General features: G+C 41.6%; 1 protein-coding gene across 4 annotated transcripts in view; it reads left to right on the top strand.

The window, feature by feature from the left end:
• Positions 1–12,376, top strand: part of LARP4B (La ribonucleoprotein 4B) — a 54,514-nt gene extending 42,138 nt beyond the window's left edge. For 3 of the 4 annotated variants that reach the window (XM_021528807.3, XM_021528805.3, XM_021528806.3), the window contains 5 exons: positions 68–113; positions 3,119–3,283; positions 7,122–7,243; positions 7,876–7,987; positions 8,528–12,376. In XM_021528807.3, coding sequence (XP_021384482.1) covers positions 68–113; positions 3,119–3,283; positions 7,122–7,243; positions 7,876–7,987; positions 8,528–8,809 — 727 coding nt within the window. In that variant the 3' untranslated portion in view covers positions 8,810–12,376. The remainder of the gene's footprint in view (positions 1–67; positions 114–3,118; positions 3,284–7,121; positions 7,244–7,875; positions 7,988–8,527) is intronic. The other variant, XM_085572956.1, reaches the window with a different exon arrangement.
• Positions 12,377–24,674: the final 12,298 nt, after the last annotated feature.

Genomic DNA, 24,674 nt, shown 5'->3' with positions numbered 1-24,674 from the left:
CTCTTTTCATTAACTGCTTTCCATCCATTTATAGGCAAGATTCTCATATCTTCATTCTTTCCCTTAGGAAAAACTCATACGGCTACCGAAAGAAAAGGGAGGACAAGTTTACAGTGAGTGTTCATGATCTTATTTGTCTTTAATAAAAGTAGAGTAACAAGGCAAGAGTGTGGATATTATGTGGAGTAGCAGGTGACATAAGTTACTGCAGAAGCAGTTGTACATCAGTTGATTAAAGCTCTTTAGTCATGTGAGCTTACTGCATTTGGGTGTCAGAGATTTTCCATTAATGCAGAAGTCAGGGAAAAGCTAAAATTACTCTTGCAGTAGCAGGAAATTTCCATCTCAGTTTTTGTCAACATGCCAGTGTTCACATTCAGGAATAACTAAACATCTGGAGTTCAAAACAATTGATACTTCATTGTCAATCATGGTGACAGTGAAGAACATTGTATAGATCCTTGTGGCATAATGTGTAGCAAAAATATTTGTTATGAAGTGGTCAGTTCATTTTCTTAAATGCCTCTTCAAGTGCCACCAGGTAAGGGTATGCTAAAACTATTAAAATACTGTGGTTTTGGGAAACTGAAATTCAAGGTTAATACCAAAGTAGACTTGATACTTGAAAAGGCTGCACTAAATGTAGAAGAGAAAAAACATGTTTTTGTAGGATTTAAGGTTTGGTGTGATAAAACCAGTTGTTTCTTTGGAATTCATTTTTGCCACACATGGCACATTCATGAAGTTGAACCAGGTTATTTCCTTATTCATGTTACAATTCTAAAGTAACGCTACTGCATGAGCCATAACACATTCCTAAAGGTTTGGAATCACAGCATTTATGTGTTTGTGGCTCCTGTTCAGGCTGTTCAATGGCCTGAGTGAACTTAGATAAAGGAGCAGGAAAGTTTAGCAAGTGATTCCTTCCTTTTGATTGCTTTTAGTTCTCATCAGACTTCCCAGAGGCAGTGAGACCAGATTGCATGTAGGATTCACAGTATTTCTTCCTTTTGCCCTTTTAGAGCTGCTTGAGTTTTTAGAGTGATGTTTTCCTATTAACTTTCTTCTGTATTTAAAAGAACAAGGAAGTGGTACAGGTTGGGTATGACTGACTGGGGTGAAAGGATTACCTTGGACTCCTCCCTGAGCAGAGAAGCACTTCTGAAAGAGCTGACTGCAAAGATTATTTGAACTTTGAATGTAAAAACTGGTAGATGTGACTTCTTTGGAGACCCACAGTTCCCTTCTGTCAGCACCAGGCTATAATTGCAGCCTGTGCAGCCATGTTCCTTCCAGCCTCTTCTGGACCAAGATTCTTTAGTCTCTAGAGGCCAGTGCTGCATCTTGAGCAGTGGTGAGAGCTGCTGCACAGCCATGACTGCAAGGAGATGTACTTGGAACCAAAGGATTAAGTTTTCCCCCTTTAGACTGTGGAAATAATTGAATCCAGTATCCTATTTCTTTTGTAAAGCTGTAGCAATTAAATAGTGTACACAGGACACCACTAAAACTGGTATATTTGAATAGAGTAGTGACTTAAGGAGATTTTTCTTTTTAAATGAAAAAAGTATAGAGTTGTATGAAAATTTGCATGAAAAAGAGCTTGAAACTTTTTGATCAGATTGTTTCTGAGGCTATAGACATAAGACAAGTACAGAACTTAAAAGAAGTTAACTTGATAAATTTTATGCAGTTAGCTTAAGATTCATTGAAGTCCTCCCTCATCCTGCTAATTTTAGATATTAATGCCACCCTTAATATTTTGAGGGTTTTAGGATTCAACTGTGTCACTTAAAATGTAACATAAAAGCATTTGCTATTGCAGAACTGCAGTCCTCTTTAAGAAGAGCAAGTCCTGTGATTTGAAGAATGAGTTTTAAAAATTTGAGTTGTTCCTCTTGCAGTTTGAGCTGGATTAGTGTAGTCTCTCCCTGACCTTTGACAGGTCATCCGACTTCAGTTTTGGAGATTTGCAGTCTCCATTGCTGTAGCATTCTTCCATGGGGTAATCCTGGGTCAGTAGCAGTGCTTGGAGTTGCAGTTCTTGCTTATTGTTCTTGTTATTCTTTCCCTACTTCCCTCTTGACACATAGTTCTTTGGACATTACATGTAGTTTGGGAAAAGACCTTAAAATAGTCTTATATCTGTTGTTCTTTTTGTTCAGAAGCATTGTTCCCACATGCACACCATCTTTACTATATACTTATATTTTCCTTTTCGAAATAGGAACTATTTCAAAGATTGGTGTGCATTTGGTATTTTGCAGCAGAGATCATCTTAGGACAGGCCTCAGCACAGTCAAGAAACACTTCTTTGAAGAAAAACTTCTTTTTTGACATGATGTAGGTGAAGTTAATTGGTAACTTCAGTTACAATGTATTACAAAGGAGTTTTATTTTTCCTATGTAAATATAATATAACTTACAAATCCATACCAGCAGTTCTCACAAATTATCTTAAACTGTGGTAATTTTAACTCCTGAACTGTTCTCTGTAGTGCAAAATAGTTGCATCTAGCACACAGATGTTGTTTTATGCTTGAGACATTGGTTTTCTTCTTGGATTTAGTTAGAAAGTTTCTGTTTCAAAAATATCTTTGACACTTACCTTTCTATTTTTACACAGTGACAATATAGATTAATAATAATTAGATTTAAATTGTTATTGTCTGTACTACATACAAGGCATGCCGTCTTGTCCTTTCTTCATATATCTGAAAATAAGATTACTGTTTATTCCTGTCTTTTTATTTAGGATGTTACTAACTATACATAAATGGCCATTATATTTTCACCATATCATGATACATAAACCAGTCTGTTTTCCTTTCTGTGTCAGTGTGTCTGTCCTCAAGGAAGAGTCAGTGAGAAAAAGTCTTACTATGCCAGTGCCCCTAAAGCTGATGCATATAACATGGCATTGAAATAATAATTAAATATTTTAAGGGCAACAGTGAAAGCATCCATTCCTCAGTACTCTGTGGGTGTTTTGGGAGATGAGATGGGGGAGCCTTCTCCAGAGGTTTGCTGATACAAATCAAGTGCAAAATACAGTTTAGAGGTGCATATCTTTTCTGTCATCTAGTGCAGTAACCCCAACATGCTATTTCTATTCCAGAGAGGCCAAACACAGTCTCCACCACCCCCAAAACCTCCATCTCCCAGCTTTGAATTGGGTTTATCTAGCTTTCCTCCATTACCTGGGGCTGCTGGCAATTTAAAGGCTGAAGACCTGTTTGAAAACAGACTGTCCAGTGTGGTAATAGGAACGTCAAAAGAAAGAGTGAGTAGTGGATGTTAGTTTTTGTTGGGAAAACAAAGAATTGCATACCTCTTGTTTTTTTTATTTGGTTTATACATGGAAAAACTTGTGGGTTTGCATGGGTTGTAAAAAATGTTCTTAAAAAACATATGTCAAATAATGTGCTACTGCCTTCTTCACTTATATCTTAGAATTTGTTGGGTGTTCTCTTTGAAATGGTGGGAGATATGGGCGCTGGTTTAATAAGTAGATGTTAATAGCAGAGATTAGAAAATATGCTCTTCGCTGTACATAACTGCCTCAAGCTTTTGATAGACTCAGGTGAAAAGTATGTGATATGTTTTCCCTCCTGCTTGAAAGTAAGACTTCTGAGTTATATATAAAACACTTAAAAGTGACAGAGACAAACGTCTAAGCACCAAAATAAAGAAGCTGCCTACATAATCTCAGTACACTAGGCATCATAGCTGGAACAAGAACTGCCACCAAAACCAGCTGGATCCCAGTGTTGTCTTGTCAAATTGCTCAGAAAGATAAAAATAACCCAGAATAACTTGGCAAACACTGCTGTATAGATGTAGTAGAGATGCAGTTGAAAATTAATGTTCAGTAGTTTGTCATAGATTTCATTCCTAGAACTGTCTCTGCCATGCCATCTGTGAGTGACAGTATGTTCTCCTCCAGCAAGACTCACTTAACCCTCTGCACTGTGGAACACTCTGGGCTATGAAAGCCTGTATTGGCTTTTTTTGATAGCTCCAATTTAACATGTGTTTTTCTAGCTGTACCACAACTGAAGAAGTTAAGCCCCGGATTAGCAGTGCAAAGCAACGTGGTGAACCACCACAGTCTCTGGTGTCTTCTCCTGCAATAAACTGGGTTTAGAATGTTTTCTTTGGTGCCCATGTGTCAGGGGTTAGTAAAGAAAGGGGGAGGCAGCAGGGCAGCCTGCACCCAAGGCAGTGACGGTACATACAAGCCATCTACTCTGTCTCCTGCAAGTTGGTAGGATGGGCTGCTGTGTTCTAAGATTGTGTTTAGGGGGAATGTGCAGTTCAGAGCCATGGTAAGAGCAGTGTTTAACTTACTGTCAGCCAGTACTATAAATGGTAGACTGTTCTTGGCTAAAATCTATTAATGATGAAGTATTTTACCTCTGTTACTTATGAAGTGGTTTTTGACTGTATTTTAGGTTTTAAATACAATTCCAGCACTTGCTTTTAATGCTGCAGCTGAAAACCCTTTGTTCCCCCATTACAGATCTAGTACTTGCTTTGTACTTATGGTGAAGAACTTAGACCTCTATTCTATAGAGGAGTCTTCATATCAGTCAGGCACTGAGACTTTATAATTCTTGCAGTGCCCTGTCACATTAAAAGCATAGTTTGATTTACCAGTTTCATTTTCCAGTGTACAGGAGTTATTCTATAGCATTGTGTGGAAAAAAGGGGATTATGCTACCTTTCCTTGCTGGCGTTTAAGTAAAGAGTAAGATAACAGCAGCTGCCTCCAAAGAGCAATTGTGCTCTGTTACAAAGCTGTTTGAGCTAACGTCGATCTTGCCAATGTATACAGGCTGCTTTTCACCTTGATCTCAATGTTTTTTCATGTCACTTGATGTGGTGTTACAAAGCACTGAAGTAGAGTTACACAGTGCTTCCCTTGTTTCATACAGATGGGCAAGTCCAGTGTACAGAAGCTGAGGGGACTAAAGGTCTATCATTTCCAGCAGTTGTTATGCAAGCATCGTATCTTTATGCTCTTTGCTTAGTGATGCTCTTCTAGATGTAGCTCTGGGGAATGACAGGTAATAATCATCCCACATTTTGTAACTAGGAAGTGCAGCACTGTCAGATCAAGGGCTGAGTGTTTTGGCAAGGAAAAGCTCTTGCATGTCTGCTTGACTGGAAGCCATTCACATTTAACCACGTACCTACAAGTTTTGATGCAGTTAGGTCAGAATGCTCAGCAGCTTGCAATTTCAAGCCTTTGCACACACTATTACATTGAATAAAACTATAAAAGCTGTTCTGTTATTTCTAAATATCCATCTCTTGCAGTCTTTTACTTAGAATCAAACTAGGTTTGTGCCATCAAATACCATTTTCCTTTTTAGCAGTGACCATAGGAGTCTTAGGGTTTATGCCATTTTGAATGGTGACTTGGCTGGGGAAAAGGAGGGTTATCTTGTTCCTTCTGAGCTTGTGTTCTCTTATTGCTTCCCTTTATGCATACCAGAATCTCTCTGGGGTGGTTTGGGGTTTTTAGAATGAGACAGGTCAGAAGCAATGCAAAGAACACAGCACCCTTTAAAACAAACAGAATGGTTATAAATATGAGATACATGTTTTTCAGGATACAAAGTTTTCTTATTTTATGATAATTTAAATAAATGTGTCTTGAACCTATTTGGCATTTATCTGGAAGCACAGTATCACTTGGCACAAGCAGAATCTTTTGAGGGGTATGGAAAAAGCCTTTGCTTGGTAGCAAATCATCATATTGGGATGATACAGAAGTAGAGGTTTGAAGAAGACAGTTCTTAGTGCACAACACTAGGAGTCTTCATAGGCTGCCTGTGGTTATATGAACAGGTGCAAAGCCTGGTTTGTCACCAGCAGGTGTAAAATTTCCAGGTGGAAAGAAATCCAGTTACTAGTGGTATTTCCCAGGGCTCAGCATTGAGACCAGTCTGGTTTAATAACCTCATCGGTCATCTGGATGAGGGCACCCTCAGTAAGTTCACAGTACTAAGTTGAGCAGGAGTGTTGATGTGCTGGAGGGTAGGAAGAGAAAGGTCTGCAGAGGGATCTGGACAGGCTGGACTGATGGACCAAGGCCAGTGGTATGAGGTTCAACAAGGCCAAGTGCTGGGTCCTACATTTGGGTCACAACAACCCCAGGCAGTGCTACAGGCTGGGGACAGAGTGGCTGGAAAGTGGCCCTGAGGGAAAGGACCTGGGGCTGCTGGCTGACAGCAGCTGAACATGATCCAGGTGGCCAGGAAGGCCAATGAATGATGTCCTGGCTTGGATCTGCAATAGTGTGGCCAGCAGGACCAGGGCAGTGATTGTCCCCATGTCCTGGCACAGGGGGACAATGACTGCCCTGGTCCTGCTGCACCTCAAACCCTGTGTTCAGTTTTGGGCCCCCCAATACAAGAAGGATGTTGAGGTGCTGGTGCATGTCCAGAGAAGAGCAGCAAAGCTGGTGAAGGGTTTGGAGCACAAGTTATGAGGAACAGCTGAGGGAACTGGGGTTGTGTGTCCTGGAGGAAAGGAGGCTCATGGGAGACCTTATCACTCTTTACAACTGCCTGAATAGAGGTTGTAGCCAGGTGGGGATTGGTCTCTTTTCCTAGGCAACCAGTAAGAGATCAAGAGGAAATGGCCTCAAGCTGTGCCAGGAGTTTAGGTTGAAAGTCAGGAATTTTTTTTTTTTTTACTGAAAGGCAAGTGTTGGAACATGCTGCCCAGAGAAGAGATTAAGTCACCACCCTAGGAAATGTTCAAGAAATGACCAGATGTGGCACTTAGTACTATGGTCTAGTTGACAAGGTGGTGATTGATTAAAGGTCTTCTCTAACCTTTATGATTCAAAGTGATTTTGTCATTCAGATATGTCCCAAAGGGACCTGAAGCTTCTAACTCCTTTGGAAATAACCAAATGTTTCTAAATAAATGTCAAGGAAAAAATAACATATTCATTATGATACATATTGGCTCCTTCTCTACCTTCCTATAGTCAATTTGCCAGTATAGATCAAATTATGAACTGTTTCCTGGTTGTGCTACTTTTCAGGCAAACCATATTAACTGGATATTTTTATTGTCTTTCTGTGCCTTTTTTCCTCCTTCAGAACATTAATGTGGATGCAAGTACAAACACTATTCCATCAGGAATTCCTCGAGAGCCGTTACCAGTTTCTTCTACATTGCCCAGGACCTTTGAAAGGTCTCCTTCGCCACCCCAGCCTACTGAGTAAGCACTTAATTACATGGGTATAATTATTCTGCTCTGAATCACATTTGCATTTTCTTTCATCAGGCAGAACAATGTAAATAGCTATTAAAATCTTAATCAATGAAAGAAGTAATATTTTGTTGTACTTGTAGTAAAGGAAATAAAGCTTAATTTCTGAACAATATCATAACAGTGATTCAATCATAATAGTCATTTAGCAGAAGAAAATTTAGTGTTGTGGTTTAGTTTCTGTGAGTAGAAGTTGTTTAATGAATACCTTACTGTCTTGTATTTAGATAGATTTGAAACACAGAGAGTAAACCCATGACCCTGTGGGCAGTACTGATGTCCATACCATAAAAGAAGTTTTTTGGTAACAGTTTATTTGGAATTTGCAAACGAAATAGCGGAGTAACTAAATGCTATTAGAACATGACAAATCAGAGGTAGTGTCACATTGCACAGGAATATATTTTTTCTATTTTTGATAACATTTTTGAATGCAGTGCTAGTCATCATGTGCTAGGCAAATTATAGCTTTTTATAACTACTTGCAATCATATTCAAACTTTTTAGACCTATTATTAAACCATTCATCTATCCTGAAGTTTCACTTTTCATGAGCCTTGCTTCCTGCTGGATGATTACAGGGATTCCAAAGTTGTGGATAAACAGCAGAGAGAGACACAGAGTACAGAAAGACTTTCTTCTTCCACTCTGAGTACTGCATGTAAATCGGTACAAGTCAATGGGGCTGCCATAGTAAGTGACCATATTATTCACTTTTTCTAAATGATCCAGTTTGCATTTAACAGAATATTTATTGCTACCCAGTGTTGCCTAATCATGTGAGCCCAACATCCTAGAATTTGTCCAGCAGCTTTAAATTTGCTTATTGGGCTTCATGATTACTTGCATGACAGAATTATGCAATTAACAGTGCAAAAGAGATCTTGTCTGAATCCTTTTCTTGGTAGTATCCTTAAGGTAGAAATATTAACACATATGTGATATTGAAATCGGAGTATTCATTGTGCTTCAGTGGGTTTAGAGTTTAAAAGGGAAATATTTTGCCCTATGCCAGTGTCCTATTTTTCTGGCATTTCTGGCTATTTTACATTTTACCTTTTCTTCAGCTTTATTGTCTGTGCAGCTTTTGTAACTTGATACTTGAACCCTCATCTGCATCTGTCCCAGGTGCAGCAGTGTTTTGGGACAAGGACTTCACCCTTTTCTGTTAATTTTTTTTTTCCCCTCAGCATGCTTTGTTTAACTCTGTCCTGTTTGTGTCTGATTTCCCAGGAACTGCGAAAACCTAGTTACGCGGAAATTTGCCAGAGAACAACTAAGGATCCTCCTACGTTGCAACCCCAGAAAGAACAGAAGCCAAACACTGTAGCATGTGGGAAAGAAGAAAAAAAGCCCACAGAAACAATAGAGAAAAACAGAGAACCTCCTCCTGCAAAGTCACATCCTGGACAACCCAAAGACCAGAGAAGACAGTCAGGACGCAGATCGTCCCCTCCAGCCGTTGGCAAACGCTTAAATAAAGAACAGAGTACCCCTCCAAAATCTCCTCAGTGAAAATAACACCTGGGAGGGATTTGAGAAGAGGTCTGTTTCCCACAAATTAAACCCATGTTCCCACTAAGATACCTGAGAATGAGTTGCTGGTTAGAAGCTTGCAGTGATACAAGGCATGTAACAATGCCTGCAAGATATTTTTTTGTGAAATACTTTTTCCCCCTCTTGAACAAGCATTCTATTTTTCTGGGTATTTCTGGATTGTTGTTCTAAACCTTACATTTAGATTGGTGCTTAATTGGAGGTGAAGCTTAGTGTGATTTTTTTTTTCAAGGTGTAAAATATTTGTCTTTAAAAAAAAAAATGAACTTTTTATTAAGCCTCTCTGTGGCTGTGTGAGTGCAAGTTCTGTATAGTGAGTTTTTTCTAAACTGTTAAGCAGAAACATGCTGCTGCAATATTTTTAATAAACTGGTCTGCAAGTACATATCTAAATTAGTGTCCAAAAAACTGATACCGGCAGCTAGTGTGTAGAGTGCAAGAAAGTAGATATATTTTACAAATTAGTATGTGACCTTGAAGATTTTTTTTTATTGGGCTGCTGTACTAAGTGTCAGCAAATGAACTTGCACTTTTAGGTTAAATGAGTAGCTGTTTCTAGCATTTTTAAAAACTTAATCTTTTTTTGATGTTTTGCACACACAAACTTAATTCTACAGGGCACCATAGCAGTCTTTCTGAAATATTTCCTTTTTTGACTTACTGCAAGCAAGTAACCATCTTCTCACTCCAGAATAAAACTGATGTTATAATTTGCAAATACAAAGCACATTGTGAATAGAAAGAATCAAGTCTGTGAGCTTCTATGGTGGTGAAGCCTGTTAGTGGATGTTATCAGGAGAAAGCAGAGTAGCCTTCTTGTGATAACCTTAGGTTCCCTGTGCTTGTAAGGGAGTTAACTGAGTCAGTGCTGTATATTCTGGTTACCCCTGTGCTCTGTGTAGACTTTTTTTTAAAACTCTGCCCCAAGTGCTCTTTGAAAGAGTTCATATCTTAGTCAGCCTTGTGTTGACATCTTCCTGTAACTACAAGCATTGGCATACGGATTTAAATTTTTCAAGACGTGAGATAATGGTGTTTGTTTTGTGTGGTGGAGGAAGAGATCCCTGATATTACCTCTGGGATGGGGTTTCTCACACTTACTTACTTTAGAAGTGATGCGCTTTCTGAAGGACAAGGATGCACTAAATTAGCAAGTTTCTAATAAAGTTGAATATAAATTATTTTTGTTTTAAAATGCCTAAAGCTTTTCTTTAAGTGTTTAAACTGCAGGAAGTTCAGAAAAACTCATTCCTGCTGACTATGACAGTACAGTTTATTCCACAAAAATGTTTATTTAAACAACTGATTTTTTTAAAGAATTATTTCCATCCAATATTTAAAGACTTGAATTTTATTTAAACTTGAAAATGACTTTGCCTTAACTTTTGTACAAGACAGTTTAGAGTTAATGAGTTCTGACCCCATGGAGGGTTAGCATGAATGGCATACAGAATTACTCAGTTACAGTATGTATCTATTGTCACTGGTCTTACTGGGTAAACATACTGTAGTACAGGAACTAGCAGCAGTTTTTGTAATATACCTTAAAGATCTTAAACAGTTGATCTTTTTCAGATTGTTGAAAAACCTGTAAATGCAAATAGTCAATACTGTATTAAATATGTGCACTTGGAAGTGTGTGCTTTGCTTGTACAGTTGTAAATAATCAGAACATATAAAAAGGTACCCTAAAGAAAAAAATCTGATAAAAATTATTGATATTATAAATGTTGCTGTTGAGCTGGATGTAGATAAACTAAATGTTGTGGTTTGAATATTACTTTAATTTGTTGTTTTTTCTTTTTCTTATTTTATTCTGGTGTGTTGAACTGACTCTGCCTCTTCACTGCAAAAGGGAAATGGAACGAAAATCTTCTTTGAAAGCCCTCAAATATTTTCCTAAAGTCCCTTTAAAACCAAACAATTTAACCAATTCAAAAGTGTTCTGCAATGTAAATAATGAATTTCAGCAGTCAAACTGTAATTTTTAAGTCATTAATAAAAATCAAGTCTAATTGGGAAAAACCTGACTGCTGCAAAAGTATACACTGAAGCTTACTTGTCTGCTTTCAAGAGTATCAATGCATGGTTCATAGAACTGTAAAGTAACTATAGAAGTTGACTCCTGATAAATTTCCTATTACAAGCATCAATTGGTAACCAGTTGGCATTGTAAATCCAGCCTGTTGTATGCTGCAGAATTGGTCAAAATAGGGCATGTGGAGTCTGTTGATTTTTCCTGTTTCCAAAGCGCACTTTGTGAATGCTGTGGGAGGAGATAGGACCCCGACACCATCACCAAAACTGCTCAACTACTTCTGTCATTGGACTTTCTTATCCCCTTCTCCTTTCCCCAGTGGCAGTGAAAGCGGTAGCTAGATTTGTGTATGGTTTAGCCCAGCTGTATGATTCATTTTGTTTGTCTGCTGCAAGTGAAAGGCTTTACCAGCTGCAAACAGTGGCAAGTGGTCCCTTCCAGCGGCTGTGAGCGGCTCATCCCGGTGCTCAGCTGGTACCCGAGGTGATCTGTTGAGACCAGTGGGATGTGTTGTGCTGTTCTAATGTATTCTGCTGCCATTTGTGATAGGTCAATACACTGTAATTACTGCTTACCCAGCAACAGTCTGTTGCATCTAAAGTTTAAACCTTCCTCTGATGTGGTTTTATAGCTTTTTTTTAAAAAAAGTGACACGCCAAATCGCTGTGTAATATACAATACAACTTCTTTCTGTATTTTGCTTTGAGATTTATTCCTTCCATTCCCCACTCAGTGACAAAATGGAGTTTTCAGAGTAGAGTTGTGAAGTTGCATGCAGACTGTTGCTATGATACAGAGAGGGATTAAAACTTAGCTTTTAAAATTAAAAATCTCCCAAAAGCAGTAGCTGAGCTCAAGGTTCAGGGATCCAGTAATTAAAATTGGCATTTTACCCTGTTAGAACTATGTGGTGATGGCTTTTCATTTTGAAAACAAGTCAAAATGGTTCAAGTCAAATGAGGTTCTTCCAGGAATTTTAGAAAAAAGGTTGCTTTCTAAACTGAATGTAATTTCAGATCAGTCCTGCCCCGTGACACTGTCACTTAGAAATGTGTAGCAGTAGCAATTTTTTTATGTTGCTGCATTGTCCTTCAAAGCCTTGAGCCCTTGGCATGGAAAGGCCATTGTTGGAGTGTGGGGCAGTGTATCAGGAGCAACAGCTGACTGTAATGGTGCACACCTATCTCTGTATCTCCTTCAGCTACAGGTAGGGGTTTTGTGCTTCATAACCTATTACACTAATAGCAGCAGACAATCCAAGATTTCTAAGGAGACCTAACAGCTGCCAATTCACTAAATAGAAGTGTAATATGGGAGCCTTTTTGAGGGTTTTTGTTTTTGTTCTTCTTCCATTAAGACTGGAATCAAGCTTACATGTAAACTATCAGTAATTTAAGTTTCCTTTTGTGTCATAAAAATGTAAAACTGTCTAATTTGAAAAAAAAAATATGTAGGTTATGAAAAATAAAGATTTAGGCACTGTTGAATTTCTGATTTTTTAATTAAACATTTCTTCAGCAGTATTTTTCATTACCTTTTGTCATTTGCTCCCATTTTTGGAAATTGTATATTTCTAATTTTGGGAAAAAAGCCCTTTTGCTTTCCTGTTCAACATAGCTCTTGTAACCATCACCTAAGGCTCTGTATCAGCAGCAAGAACCTCTATGATATATCTCTGAAGGCTGCAGTGTCTTTCTCTATTAGGTAACTATGACTGGTTAACTTTTTTTAAAACAAACACAAAAGTTTGTGTTGTTTACTGAAGACTCTATTCATGGGTTTCATCAATTTATTAGATAAGGTATTGGCTTAGTCCTAAATATAGATTTTAATGTTTGGGTTGGTGCTTTGGTTGCATGGTATTTGAATCTGGAGATGTCTTGGGATTATTATTTACTTTAGCTGGTTTTAGAAGTTCTTGAAGAAGGTCTTGCAGCTAGGAAAGAAGAGCTTCTGGGATATCCCCTGCCTGCGTAAATTAATATTTTGGAAATAATTCAAACACCACCCCCCCTTTTTTTTTTTTTTTTTTTTTTGTTACGTTTAGTTTTTTCTCTTATACATCTATATCTGACCAGTTATAACAATGGATGTAAGTATGGAAATATTAACAATTGCTGTGGTTTATTTGCATCTTGGGAAGTATTGCAGTATTGGTTCTGTGAGCTCCTGGACAGGTTAGACTGTTACTGCTTCTATTTCTTCACCACTGTCTGCTCAGCAAAGTAAGCCAACAGGAACACCAGCCTGCACTGGGCACTGTGAGCATCTCCAGGCTGGAAAATTCCTGTAATCATTGGGCCTTGGTGATGACCTGGGCTGCAAGTAACTGAAGGCAACCAGTTTTCACTTGAGCATGGAGTATGCTGTTCTGACCTTGGAATAAAGTTTTCTGTCACTTAATGTGTAAAAATGCATGGGAATTTGTCAGAAATTATGCAATAGCTCTAACGTGGCTCTGTAGGACCACCCCAGCTCTGACAGAAATTGGGGATCTATTTGTTTGCACAACAAAACTGGGCAGTGTCCCCTTTATGCTGATTTTCCTCAATAAAAAGTGATGTTCAGTGATGGCTGCACCAATGTTCATGCTAAACACATGGCTTTGTGTCCTCTTGAGCATGATAAGAAAGAGTGAATGTAGGAAATTATGTGCAATTTGAGCATCCAAAGTTTACTTATTGTCACAGAAACTGATTCATTATGCATTCATCCTAAGGCTTCTTGAGAAAATAAGATTTCACGTAGTTTCAAGTTTTATAATGTGCTTTAACTTCACAAACCTTTACGTTAAAACTTCTTGTTCTGGTAATAGCTGAGCTTTTATGACTGCAACCATTTAAGTCAGGGAAATGATTAAATTTCAAATTTTGCTGGTGTATAGATGAAAGCAACTTTATGCACTTCATTTCTGATTTTGAGAGAATAAGCTCTGTAACAGTCTGGTGCCATCTGGTTATGGTAGCTTGGTTACTGCAGCCTTCACTCCTTGTGGATACAACATTAAATGGATCAGGTAGAAATTCAGTTCCTATGGAAATGGCACATGTAATACAGTTCCTGAACTGTTGTGCCAAATAAGTAGAGAAATGCTGCAAAAAGGCTGGCTGGCCTCAGCTGTGCCATTCTTCCTTCCTGTGTGCTCCTCATATCTGCCCACTGGCTGCTCTGAAAAGTACTCAGGAAAGAGAACTTGGAGTAGGTCAGCAGCTTTTGTTGTACCAGCAGAGCAGTGGAGGAAGGAACAGGAGTACAATTGATGCTCAGAGAAGAGTGGCATGGTGATGGTCCTGGCAGGAACACTGTACTGTAATCAGCCAAAGTAAACTGAGTGTTGGTACAATTGGCTTATGACAAATGGAAGGCAGAAATTTTGGCTTAAATGTTGCCTTGCTCCCTCCAGTGTATGTGGCTCCAGTCATCAAGCTTGGTGATTTTTGAGCATTTTTCTCACAATGGAGAGGAGAAAGGGTCCAATTTCTGCTCTAGTGTTTTTGGCTATGAATGTACAAGCTGTAAATGTGCTAAATCTTTATTCTGTCTTATGATAGACTATTAAAGATCTTTGTGCATCTTGTCACAACTGGTTTGGGAGCAGTTCACTGTTTTGCAAAATGAAGGGCAGGAGGGGTGCGTGTATGCTGGGGAAGGGAGTCAAAAGATAAAATTACTCCCTAATTTCTCTGAATTCCCATCAGTTTGATGAGCAAATTGCTCTGTGTGCTGGTGTTCTGCACATGAGGTGTGAACGCCCATCCTGCAGCCTGATGGCTTCTCATCCCATTTGCTGAAGGCAGACAGCATCTGCAGAGCAGTAAATCTACCGTGGCTAAGGGTGCTCTGAGGAAGGAGGGATAAATGGAAGAATTTGGAGTTGTAAAGCATGCCAAAGCTGGACAGATCTAAGAAATCTATGTGGGTGAAATTACTGATAAACAATGAAATGTGTCTAATGTCTTCCAAAACATGCACACTCTCCATGTAGCTTGAGGTGTCAGTTCGGGTAGAAGAGTGAGTGAGATTCAGCAGGCCCAGCCTGTCACCTCCAAGGCTGGGGTGTTTTCCAGGAATCCACAGTTTGTAGGTTGTGGCTCACACAAGAAATCTCACTTTTGCTCTCTTGTCTCCAACTCTGGTGTACTTAGCTCAGGTTTAGGGTGTCTCAGGTGTCTCTTAGGCACGGTGGCTCACAGCCACTACAAGCCAGCCCTGTTTGGGGGGGAAGCAGCTGTGCTTCTCCTGCAGGAGGGCAGCAGGATGCACTTTGTGATGGGAACAAAGGTGGGCAGGTAAATATGCTCTGTGGGGGAGAAGGCCTTTTTCCTAAATGGAACTTCTTGGGATCCATGGTGTCTGTGCTGTCCTGACCTACACAGTGTCTTACTCAAAGTCTTATTCTCCTTTAGAAATGAAGATGTGTAAAATTCATTTGTAATTTTCACTCTCTTGTTATATTCTCCTTTTTGTCTCTAGTGATTCAGTGCTTTCTATTCTTGGGAGCTGCATTGCTTGTGGTAGATGGCAGCTCCCTTCTAAGAATTGCACCTGTTTTCACCAATACAATAGACTCAGCATTTTGAAGCATATCAGTTTGCTGAAGTTTTATGTTTTGTCCCACTCAGTAAAGTAAATTTGGTACTCTAGAGGAGGATTATCAGGTATGCGTTCAAAACTATAATGTATACAATAAATTCAAAAAAGTGTGCTCTACTTTTTAGTATTTACATTGTTGCTCTGTTTATGGTGTTTGTGATATTTTTCTTCATTTCTGTTTGCTGGAGTCTCTGTCCTTCCTGCATACTGGCAATGTGTCCATCTCCTCTGGGATGACTCGTGCTGTTGCTGAGGGAGGATTCCTGCCCTGAAGCTGTGGCAAATAAGTGTTGGAGAGACTTGTTGATTCAGACAGTGGACACAGAAGTGACAGATTTGCTAGAGTGATTTTCTCAGTAGATTTTACTGCTTGAACTGCCAGACAAATGCCTCCTTGGTAGCAAAGTCTGTTTCAGATAAACCTTTGTATTTTACTTTTCATTTGAACAAGTGAATCTCTTGGAGACAAACGCAGCCATACTGGCTGCCGTCCTGAGTGCTGATCCAGGCTTTTCATCCCAGCAGAGGAAATCCAAAGGCAGCCACACTGGGTTGGGCACATGGAAGTTATGTGCCAAGTTTAAGGTACATTGAGCTTAGAAATTGAAAACAAAAAGGCAAGATACACTCTGTGGAACTCGTTTCTTTTAGTTCTGACACAGAGGAGGAGATACAGGTACCACACACAGGTGGTTCTGGAATGGGAAGGCAAGGAAGTACAGCAGAGCTGGACTTAGCAACACACCTTGTGTAGGCAGCACACCTCATGCTTCACTGTTCAGCCTCAGGCTGCTGTCTCAGTGGTTCTGACAGCCCAGGTTGCAGCAGATGTTAGGTTGATTTGGTGTGAAAAGTCACTACTTTGTTTCTGCTTCAAATGTAGAATTGCCTGAAATGAGGTGTACAATCCCCCTTTCCTGTAACTTCAGGTTGTAGTTTCTGTTGGGGGTTGCTCTTTAACTGTAAGGGGGTGAGTTGCTGATTGTCTACTGTATTTTTGACCATGGTTTATCAAAGATTGGTTTTGTTGGATGTTGTAGAGTTGGTGACCTCCACAAGGCTGGAGAAATGGGCACCAACAGAAATCTTATGAAGTCCAACAAAGGGAAATGCCAAGTCCTGCACCTCCAGCTGCATGAACAACCTCATGCACCAGCTGGGGTGTGGAAAACAGCTGGAAAAACAGCTTTGTAGAAAAGGACCCAGGGGCACTAGGTGGGCAACAAGTTGGACATGAGACAGCAATGTGCCCATAGAGTAGAGAAAGCCAGTGGCATCCTGGGCAGCCCTCAGAGCATTGCCAGCAGGTTGGGGGCAATGATCCTTCTTCTCTGCTCAGCACTTGGGAGGCCACACCTGGGCTGCTGGGTCCAGCATTGGGCTCCTCTGTCCAAAAAAAGTCATGGACACACTGGAGTGAGTGTAGTGAATGGCTGTGAAGATGATGAAGGGACTTGAAGCATCTGTCAAACAAGGAGAGTGTTAGAGCTGGGACTGTTCATCCTGGAGAAGAGACAGCTCAGTGAGATCTTGTCAGTGTGTACAAATACCTGAGGGAGGGAGAAAAGGTGTTGGAAACATATTCTTCCAGTGGTGTCCAGTGACAGGACCAGAGACAGTGTACACAAACTGGAACAGAATTCTCTTCAGGCAGAAGAAACCCCTTTGGTTTTTCTAAGGATAATTCAACACTGTTGCAGGTTACCTAGAGATTGTCTCCCCATTGTCTCCATTTGTGGAGATACTTATTGTCACCAGAATCAGCCTCCTCTGACCCACAGCCATCTTCAGGTTTTGACAGCATTTCTGGGGACATCTAAATGTTTTCTGACTTGATTCCATTTCTCTGAGAATTGGTGATTTTTAAAAATTCCTGTGAAAGAGAAGAGCAGGCTGAGCCTGTGGGCATTTCTCCTGCTCCATGGAGGCTTGGACTATGACTGCAAGACACTTCCCCATTAAGAATGTAAAATGTTGGTCCCCTCTGCTTCTTACAGTTGTCTTCCCATCCCTTGCCCACAGCTGCCAAGAGAGACTGAGCTCAGCGTGGTAAAAACTCCCAAGCAAATGACACGAGATTTGACTTGTAAACAGTTAAATGGGGGCTGTGTATGGTCGTTGTCTGCTAATACAACATAGCAGAGCAAGGGATGTGTATATAATACACAGAAATTAAGTTACAGACCACTAGGCAGTGGTTGGGACTCAGCTTACAGATGTACATAAATTGAATTGTCTGCTTGGTCCATGGAGATTGGATCAATAGCCAGGGGAGTCTGGAGAGCTGTTCATCTGCATCCTGATCAGCTGAGTTTTGATTCTGTGTCTTGGATCTGCTTGAGTAGCTCTTCAGCTCTGTTGAAATACGAAGGGCACATTCACACAGCTTGTTTAGACACCTGTAGCTCAAAGGCTTGATATGTGAACTTGATTTAATATGTACAAATGGCCAAATTGTGCAATTCTTTATTAATATAAATGCATAGCATGTTTTTTATTAGTCTTTGTTAGGAAGCAGCTGCAACTCATAGAATGGTTTTCTATTTACTATTAAATGTTTTCCCATTCAGCACAAACTATAGAAAAATAGAGGAGTTCTGGTCTAAAGGGGTCTCACAAGGTACATGGTGCTAATGATGCCAAAGAAGTGGATTCAATCCCCCATGGGCCTTTCACTGAGAGTTCGACTTGATGATCCTTGTGGGTCCCTTGCAACTCAGAATATTCTGTAATTCTGAGGTCTTTGGTTCAACATCTTGCTCAAAGGAGGATCAGAGCTGGTTTCTTAAGGCACTATCCTCCAAGGATGGAAACTACAATTTCTTTGTGCAATCTGCACTGATGTTTGACTACCATTTTGGGGAAGGACTTTCTCCTTAAACTCTTGTGCCTCTTCCCTCTTGTTCTTCCTCTGCCCTGCTATACAGATCCCCATTTTGTTTCCTAGATGGCTCTCCATAGGTATGGAGGGGGCTGCAGGTAAGTTTCCCCAAAATAATCCCACCTCGATGATGACTGGCTCCAATTTGCTGGTTTTATTGGCCTAAAACCTGAGCTAATACTCGAGCTGCAGTCTGCCTTCCAGAACTTTTCCACACAAAGGAGAACTATTCTAGTTGTCTTTCACCTTTGCATAACTAGAGACTCGAAAAATTTCAGAACTCTGCTTCTCCTAAGAGGTTGTGTAATACTTGACAAAGTCTGGAGTGAAACAAAGAGGCTGCTTATAACCCTGATCACTGTTCCTCTGGGTTGATGAGTACTTGCTTGGGTTTCATCCTAGTACCTACTGGCTGCTATTATGAGACAGTAAATTTTTGAAAGTATGGATTTCTCAGTATAATAGGGAATAAAGTTCTAGAAAGGCCTTCAGAAAATGAATCTGTTGCCTTCCTTTTGTTCCCGTAATGCCAGACAGATTATTTGTTGCATTCATTTTGTTTCCACAATGGAAACGACCTTCCCAAGCAGTCTAGTCCAGTGTTGTCCTGACCTTATTACCCTTTTATCAGCCTCTTCCCTTGTCCAACTTCAGCCAACCATCCTGGCTCTTCTCCCTGCTCCTCTGGGGTGTGGGGGTGGAGTCTGAACTAGGAATGAGCAGGGGCAAAGGGACAGACAGGGAAAAGCTGAATAAAGCCACGATTCCTCGGAGTTAGGAGGGTGAGGAGGGGTTTGGTGCTCTGTAAAGTTCTGTGTGCCAGCAGGGCCATGGCCAGCAATGGAGGGAGGCTGCACAGCCTGGCTGATTGCCCTGGCCCCACTAGCCCAGCCCTGCTGGCACCAATATGGTGCATTTATTTGGAATATCTCTCCCAGACAGTGCTGGCTCAAGTGTAATGCTTTGCTGGCATTCAAGTAACAGGATCATTCCCTGTTGGAATTGTACAACCCACTTTATAAAAAAATAGTGTTGTAGTTCTGGTTTGCATTGCAGCTGCTATTTAATCTGGTCAAAGAGAAGAAGCAGAGAACTTGTACAATGTGATTTACGATGTTGTCAGTGTTTTGGCACTTATTTCAGCTGTATGAGTTATAAAACCAAAGACCATGTCTGCAACCTGAAGAGTGACTCTTGGCCAAAGCTGTATCATAGTAAACTAATGCTCTGAATGCCTTTTTGACTGCATCCAAGAATACTTTGCTAGATGGAGCAGTTTCTTTCCCAAAGTGTTCTTTTTTAAGGACTAGGAAATTATCCCTGTCTTATAAATACACTTCTAGTGCATTAAACCATTGGCAAATGCAGGGTAGCCATTTGTTGTGGTTTAACCCCAGTGATCAACCCAGCCTCTCACAGCTGCTCATTCCCTCCCCCACCAGTGGGACTGGGGAGAGAATCAGGAGGGTAAAAGCTGGAAAACTTTTGGGTTGAGATAAGGAATGTTTAATAGGGAAAGCAAAAGCTGTACACGCAAGCAAAGCAAAACAAGGAATTCATTCAGTGCTTCCCATGTGCAGGCAGGTGTTCAGCCATTCCCAGGAGAGCAGGGCCCCATCACATGCAGTGGTGACTTGTGAGGACAAACCCCATCACTCCAAACTTCACCACTTTCTCCTTCTTCCCCCCACTTTATATACTGAGCACGATGTCCCACGGGCTGGAATGTCCCTTTGGTCACTGGGGTCCCCTGTCCTGGCTCTGTCTCCTCCCACCCTCCCAGGCCCCCCCAGCCTCCTGGCCACTGTGGCCGCATGAAAAACAGAAAAGGCCTTGGCTCAGCGTGAGCCCTGCTCAGCAATAACAAAAACAGCTCTGTGCTACCAACCCATGTTCAGCACAAATCCAAAACACAGCCCCACACCAGCCACTGTGAAGAAAATTAACTCTACCCCAGTTGAAACCAGCACACCATTCTAAACTTTTTTTTCTTCAGTGGTCATCTGATGGCTCAGCTGATCTGAACTTAGATAACTGGACATTGTTCAGCTGCTCTGTTTGAAGAAATCATCAGGCTGCACCTGCTGTTATGTGCTCCCAGCGCTGGTCTGGGACTGTACAAAAGAGGGCTGAGCTACCTCACTCACAGCATCCTGCAATGCACTGGGTTTGAGAGGGACCTTAAAGATCATCTCATTCCAAACCCCTGCCATGGGCAGGAACACCTTTGATCAGCCCAGGCTGCCCAAAGCCCCATCCAGCCTGACCTTGAACACTTCCAGGGATGGAGCAGCCACAATTTCTCTGGGCAACCTGTTCCAGTAACTCATTACCTTCACAGTAAATGTGTGTTCCAGTAACTCCTTACCCTCACATTACCCTTCCTAATGTGTAACCTCTATCTACCCTTTTCCAGTTTAAGACTGGTACCCTTATCCTATCACTACACTCCCTGATAAAGAGTCCCTCCATGTTTCCTGTAGACCCCTTTTAGGTACTGGAAGGTGCTCTAAGGTCTCCTTGGAGCCCTCTCTTCTCCAAGCTGAACAGCCCCAGCTCTCTCAGCCTGTCTTCACACAGGATGTCGTGTGGGACAGTGTCAAATGCTCTTCATAATCCCAGGCAGATGACATCAGTTGCTCTTCCATCACCCACCAATGCTGTGGTGGATATCCACCCACTCCATTTTAGAAGACAATCACATTTTTCAGGCACACTCTGTGCTTAGTGAAGCCTTGTTGGTATACCAGACACCTTATTATTTCCCATGTGATTTAGCAAAGTTTCCAGAAGAATCTGCTCCATGATTTTGCCAGGTGCTGAGGTGAGACTGACTTTCTCAGTCTTCCTTATGTTTCCTTTTTTAAAATGGAGTTATGAGTCCCCTTTTCTGCTCAGCTGGAACTTCCATATATTGACACGACCTCTCCAATATGATGGAGAGTGGCCCAGCCACTTTATCCAAAAGTTCTTTCAGGTCTTGCAGATGTGGCTCATCATGTTCAATGAGTTGTGCACCTTCAGGAGCGACCTGGATTGCTTGTACCCTGCTGTATTTTCCCTCCAGCAAGTACTGGGGTAGTTGAAGACCCCCATGAGGAGCAGGGCTTGTGAGGCTGCTCCTGTCTGTCTGCAGAGGGTCTCATCTGCTTTGTCTTCCTGGCGGAGCAGCCTGCAGCAAACCTCCCCTATCACCTGTCCCTGCCCTCCCTTTAACCCTCACCCATGAACTCTCCTCTATCCCCAGGCAAAGCTCAAGGCACTCCAACATTGACATAGATGGAAAACACCCTTTCCTCATCTCCCCTACCTCTCCTTCCTAAAGAGCCTTTGTCCTTCCACTCAAACTCTCCAGCCACAGGAGCCATCCCTCCACATCCCCATGGTGCCCTGCTGGTCTCCAACTTGTGATAAGCTCGTGTTTGACAGAGACAAAGAGCACACCTGCAGTTGATTACTGCCCTGTTGATTACTGTTTCCTTCTGGTGACTGTGACTCTCAGCCTAGAGAAAGGGGTTTTCTCTGCTGGAGAGAAAGCAGCATCCTTTTAGAGCAGTGTCTTTCAAAAGAATCAGTCACCAGTGTTGCTAAATCAACTAAGTGTCTCTCACCCACTCTGCATGTACTTAATCCATCATTGGAAAAAGGGATTTGCCATAGATAGCAGATTGCTGTATTATTTAGATTATATTGCTTCTTAAAATTACTAAAATGTGGCATTAAATACTGAATTGTCAGTGTAAATTCTATTTGACTGTGAGTAATGTGGCTTTTACTAAGCAAGAAATCTGCAGATAAAGATTTGTAGGATCCTCTTTATATTTTACAGTACTTAAGAGATTGTCCAATTGCACAGATATTCTTGGACAGAAATTTCCCAGCAGCCTGGCACAGCCTTCTCCTACCAGCTCGCAGTGGAGAACTCTTCATGTTGCTTCTTGGTGCTCCTGTCCCTGGGAGGCCCAAGGGAACCACTCACATGATGTTGGTCCCACACAGGGAAATGCTGGAGATGTTTGTGAAATACTCACAAAATGACTTTTGGTCTCACAGAAGTGCCTGCAATATGTTCTTGTGTACAGATACCTAAAGGAACAGCATGGATCACATTGTCTTTTGCTAGAGGCTTAGCCTGTGCTGGAGAGGCTTTAGTGATGTTTTTTAAGAAAAGGACCAATTCCTTGATTGTTTCAAGAAAAAAAAATACTTCCATGCACATTTTTAATGAGTTTGCATCCATTAGCTTCTCTTGCCTTTTATTCAGGGATATAACAGGCAGATTAAATCACCCCCCTCAAACCCCACCTCAAGCTCTGGGGTCAAGGTTAGACCTGTGATGGTGAGCTGCAGCTTTGGATATTTTCTTACACCAAGGAGAGAATTCCCAAAACTCTCCAGGCTAATGTTATTGTTGGTGATCAGGACTACAATTAGATTTTTGGGAAGACTTGCTGGGAGATCTGTTTTGAACCAGTCAGAGCAAACTTATTGACAGAGCCAAATAAGAGTCTGCTGGTTGTGGCTGTGGGAAGAGGAGGCTTCAGTCCCCCCCCTGCATCTGGTGGTGTTCCTGGAAAGTGGAATTCAAATGGAGACTTGTAGGACACCATGCAGAGCTAGGATTGGGCAAATACCCCTCTGTAGTTGTGTAGCCCTTGGCTGGGAACAGAACAGAGCAGGCTTCCATCCAGGCTAAGGCTTTTTAGGTTCTTCAGCCACCTGAGGCTGAGGAGTGGTGGCAATGTTTGCAGGTCGGGTGAAATGACAGCTTTTGGTGGCAGGGAGAAAGCTGGATCAGTGCTTCTGGAGGCACAGCTACCCAGGACAGTGTCCTTGGGGTAAACTGAGTCAGGGGCAGCATGGCCAGGTGGAATCTGTTCCTGCTGCCTTGGTGCTGCTGGGGCTTCTCCCAATGTTTGGGCTGGCATCAGCAGGAGGTTCCCACCACACAGCTTTGGTTTATTCCAGGGATGAGTTCCAGCACAGCACAGGTCCTGGGTATTTCAGTGCTCCCTGAGGAGACAGGTGTCGATATTCACTGAAACAAAATGTTTAGGAATGTCAACATATTTTATGGGATGGAATTATTTTCTAATTAAACTGTGCAAGCTTAAAATGCTGTTTGTGTGTACTTGTGCCTGAATAACTGCTGCTCTCACAGGACTGCAGTCTTCCCAAATCTGGTCATTAAGATTTCCAAACCTTAGCTGCCCTTTCTCTGTGTAGTTACAAATTTTCATAGTACAAAAAATACTTAGTGTCACTCAAAAAAAAAAAAAAAAAAGGCAGGAAGGCTGGGTCTGCACTGGTTAGGGACAGAGCACAGAGTGATGGAGGACATGCTGTGGGAACTGCTGCCTGGTTGTCTATGGTATTTATTATGCCACAGATATAGATCTTGTTGGTTCTTTCTGGCCTTCAGTCTCCAAATCTCTGCAGAAACCCCACTGCCCCATGCTCTCCCAGGCAGATGCTGAGGCAGATGAAGAGCAGAGAGGCACCACTGCAGCAAGGCACCTTGGTGGTGGCACAAATTTTAAAATAGCAAGTTGGAGAAAGGAAAATATACAACAGCATGGGCTGAAACTTCCCAGTAAAGAGCTCTGTGCTGGAAGGACACACAGAGCAGTGGCTGGGGAAGAGTGGGGTCTGTGGATTGATGAATTGACTCTAACTGGAGGAAAAGGAGGAAAGGAGGGAAAAGAATTACCCTGAGACACAGAGGGCTAGGATGGTCTTTTGCATCTGTGAGATTGTTCATCTCACACTGGCATGGGGAATGGGGAGTTTGCTTCCCTGTGTTAGATGAGGCTAACAACATCCCTTGAGAGTCCCTGTAAACACTGTGGCACAAAGGACACAAACATCTCAGACAAGTGTGAATTTCGACATGCCAGGTGAGAAAATCAGAATGACAGAGAAGGCATCTGAGAAGAGGGCCGGTATCTGGGATGCCAGTGATTTTAGCAACATCTGAGAAGAAAGGATACTGACAGGTCAGGGAAGAAGCAAGGATACAGGGAGTGGCTTATCAGCTGAGACAGAGGAGAGCCCTCTGTAAGTGCTATAGATCTTATAGCTGGTTCTTGGGGTCTGCACAGCAGGAGAGGCAATGTCTTACCCAAGACACCTTCAGCACTTTAAACCCAAGTCCATTAGCAAACACCACAACACTCTTTGCATTCTGCTGTTTACTGGGGGGAGGAGAGAAGTGACCTTTTTGTGTCCTTTCCCTCTCGCTGGGAGCCTGGTGGGCTGTGATAACCCACTCAGTGGGTGCGTGGGCAGCGGCTGACGGCGTCAGAGTGACG

Source organism: Lonchura striata, chromosome 2 (genome assembly GCF_050655825.1).
Source record: "Lonchura striata isolate lonStrDom1 chromosome 2, ASM5065582v1, whole genome shotgun sequence".
Lineage (NCBI taxonomy): Eukaryota > Metazoa > Chordata > Aves > Passeriformes > Estrildidae > Lonchura > Lonchura striata.
This window is presented reverse-complemented; position numbering and strand designations above follow the sequence as displayed.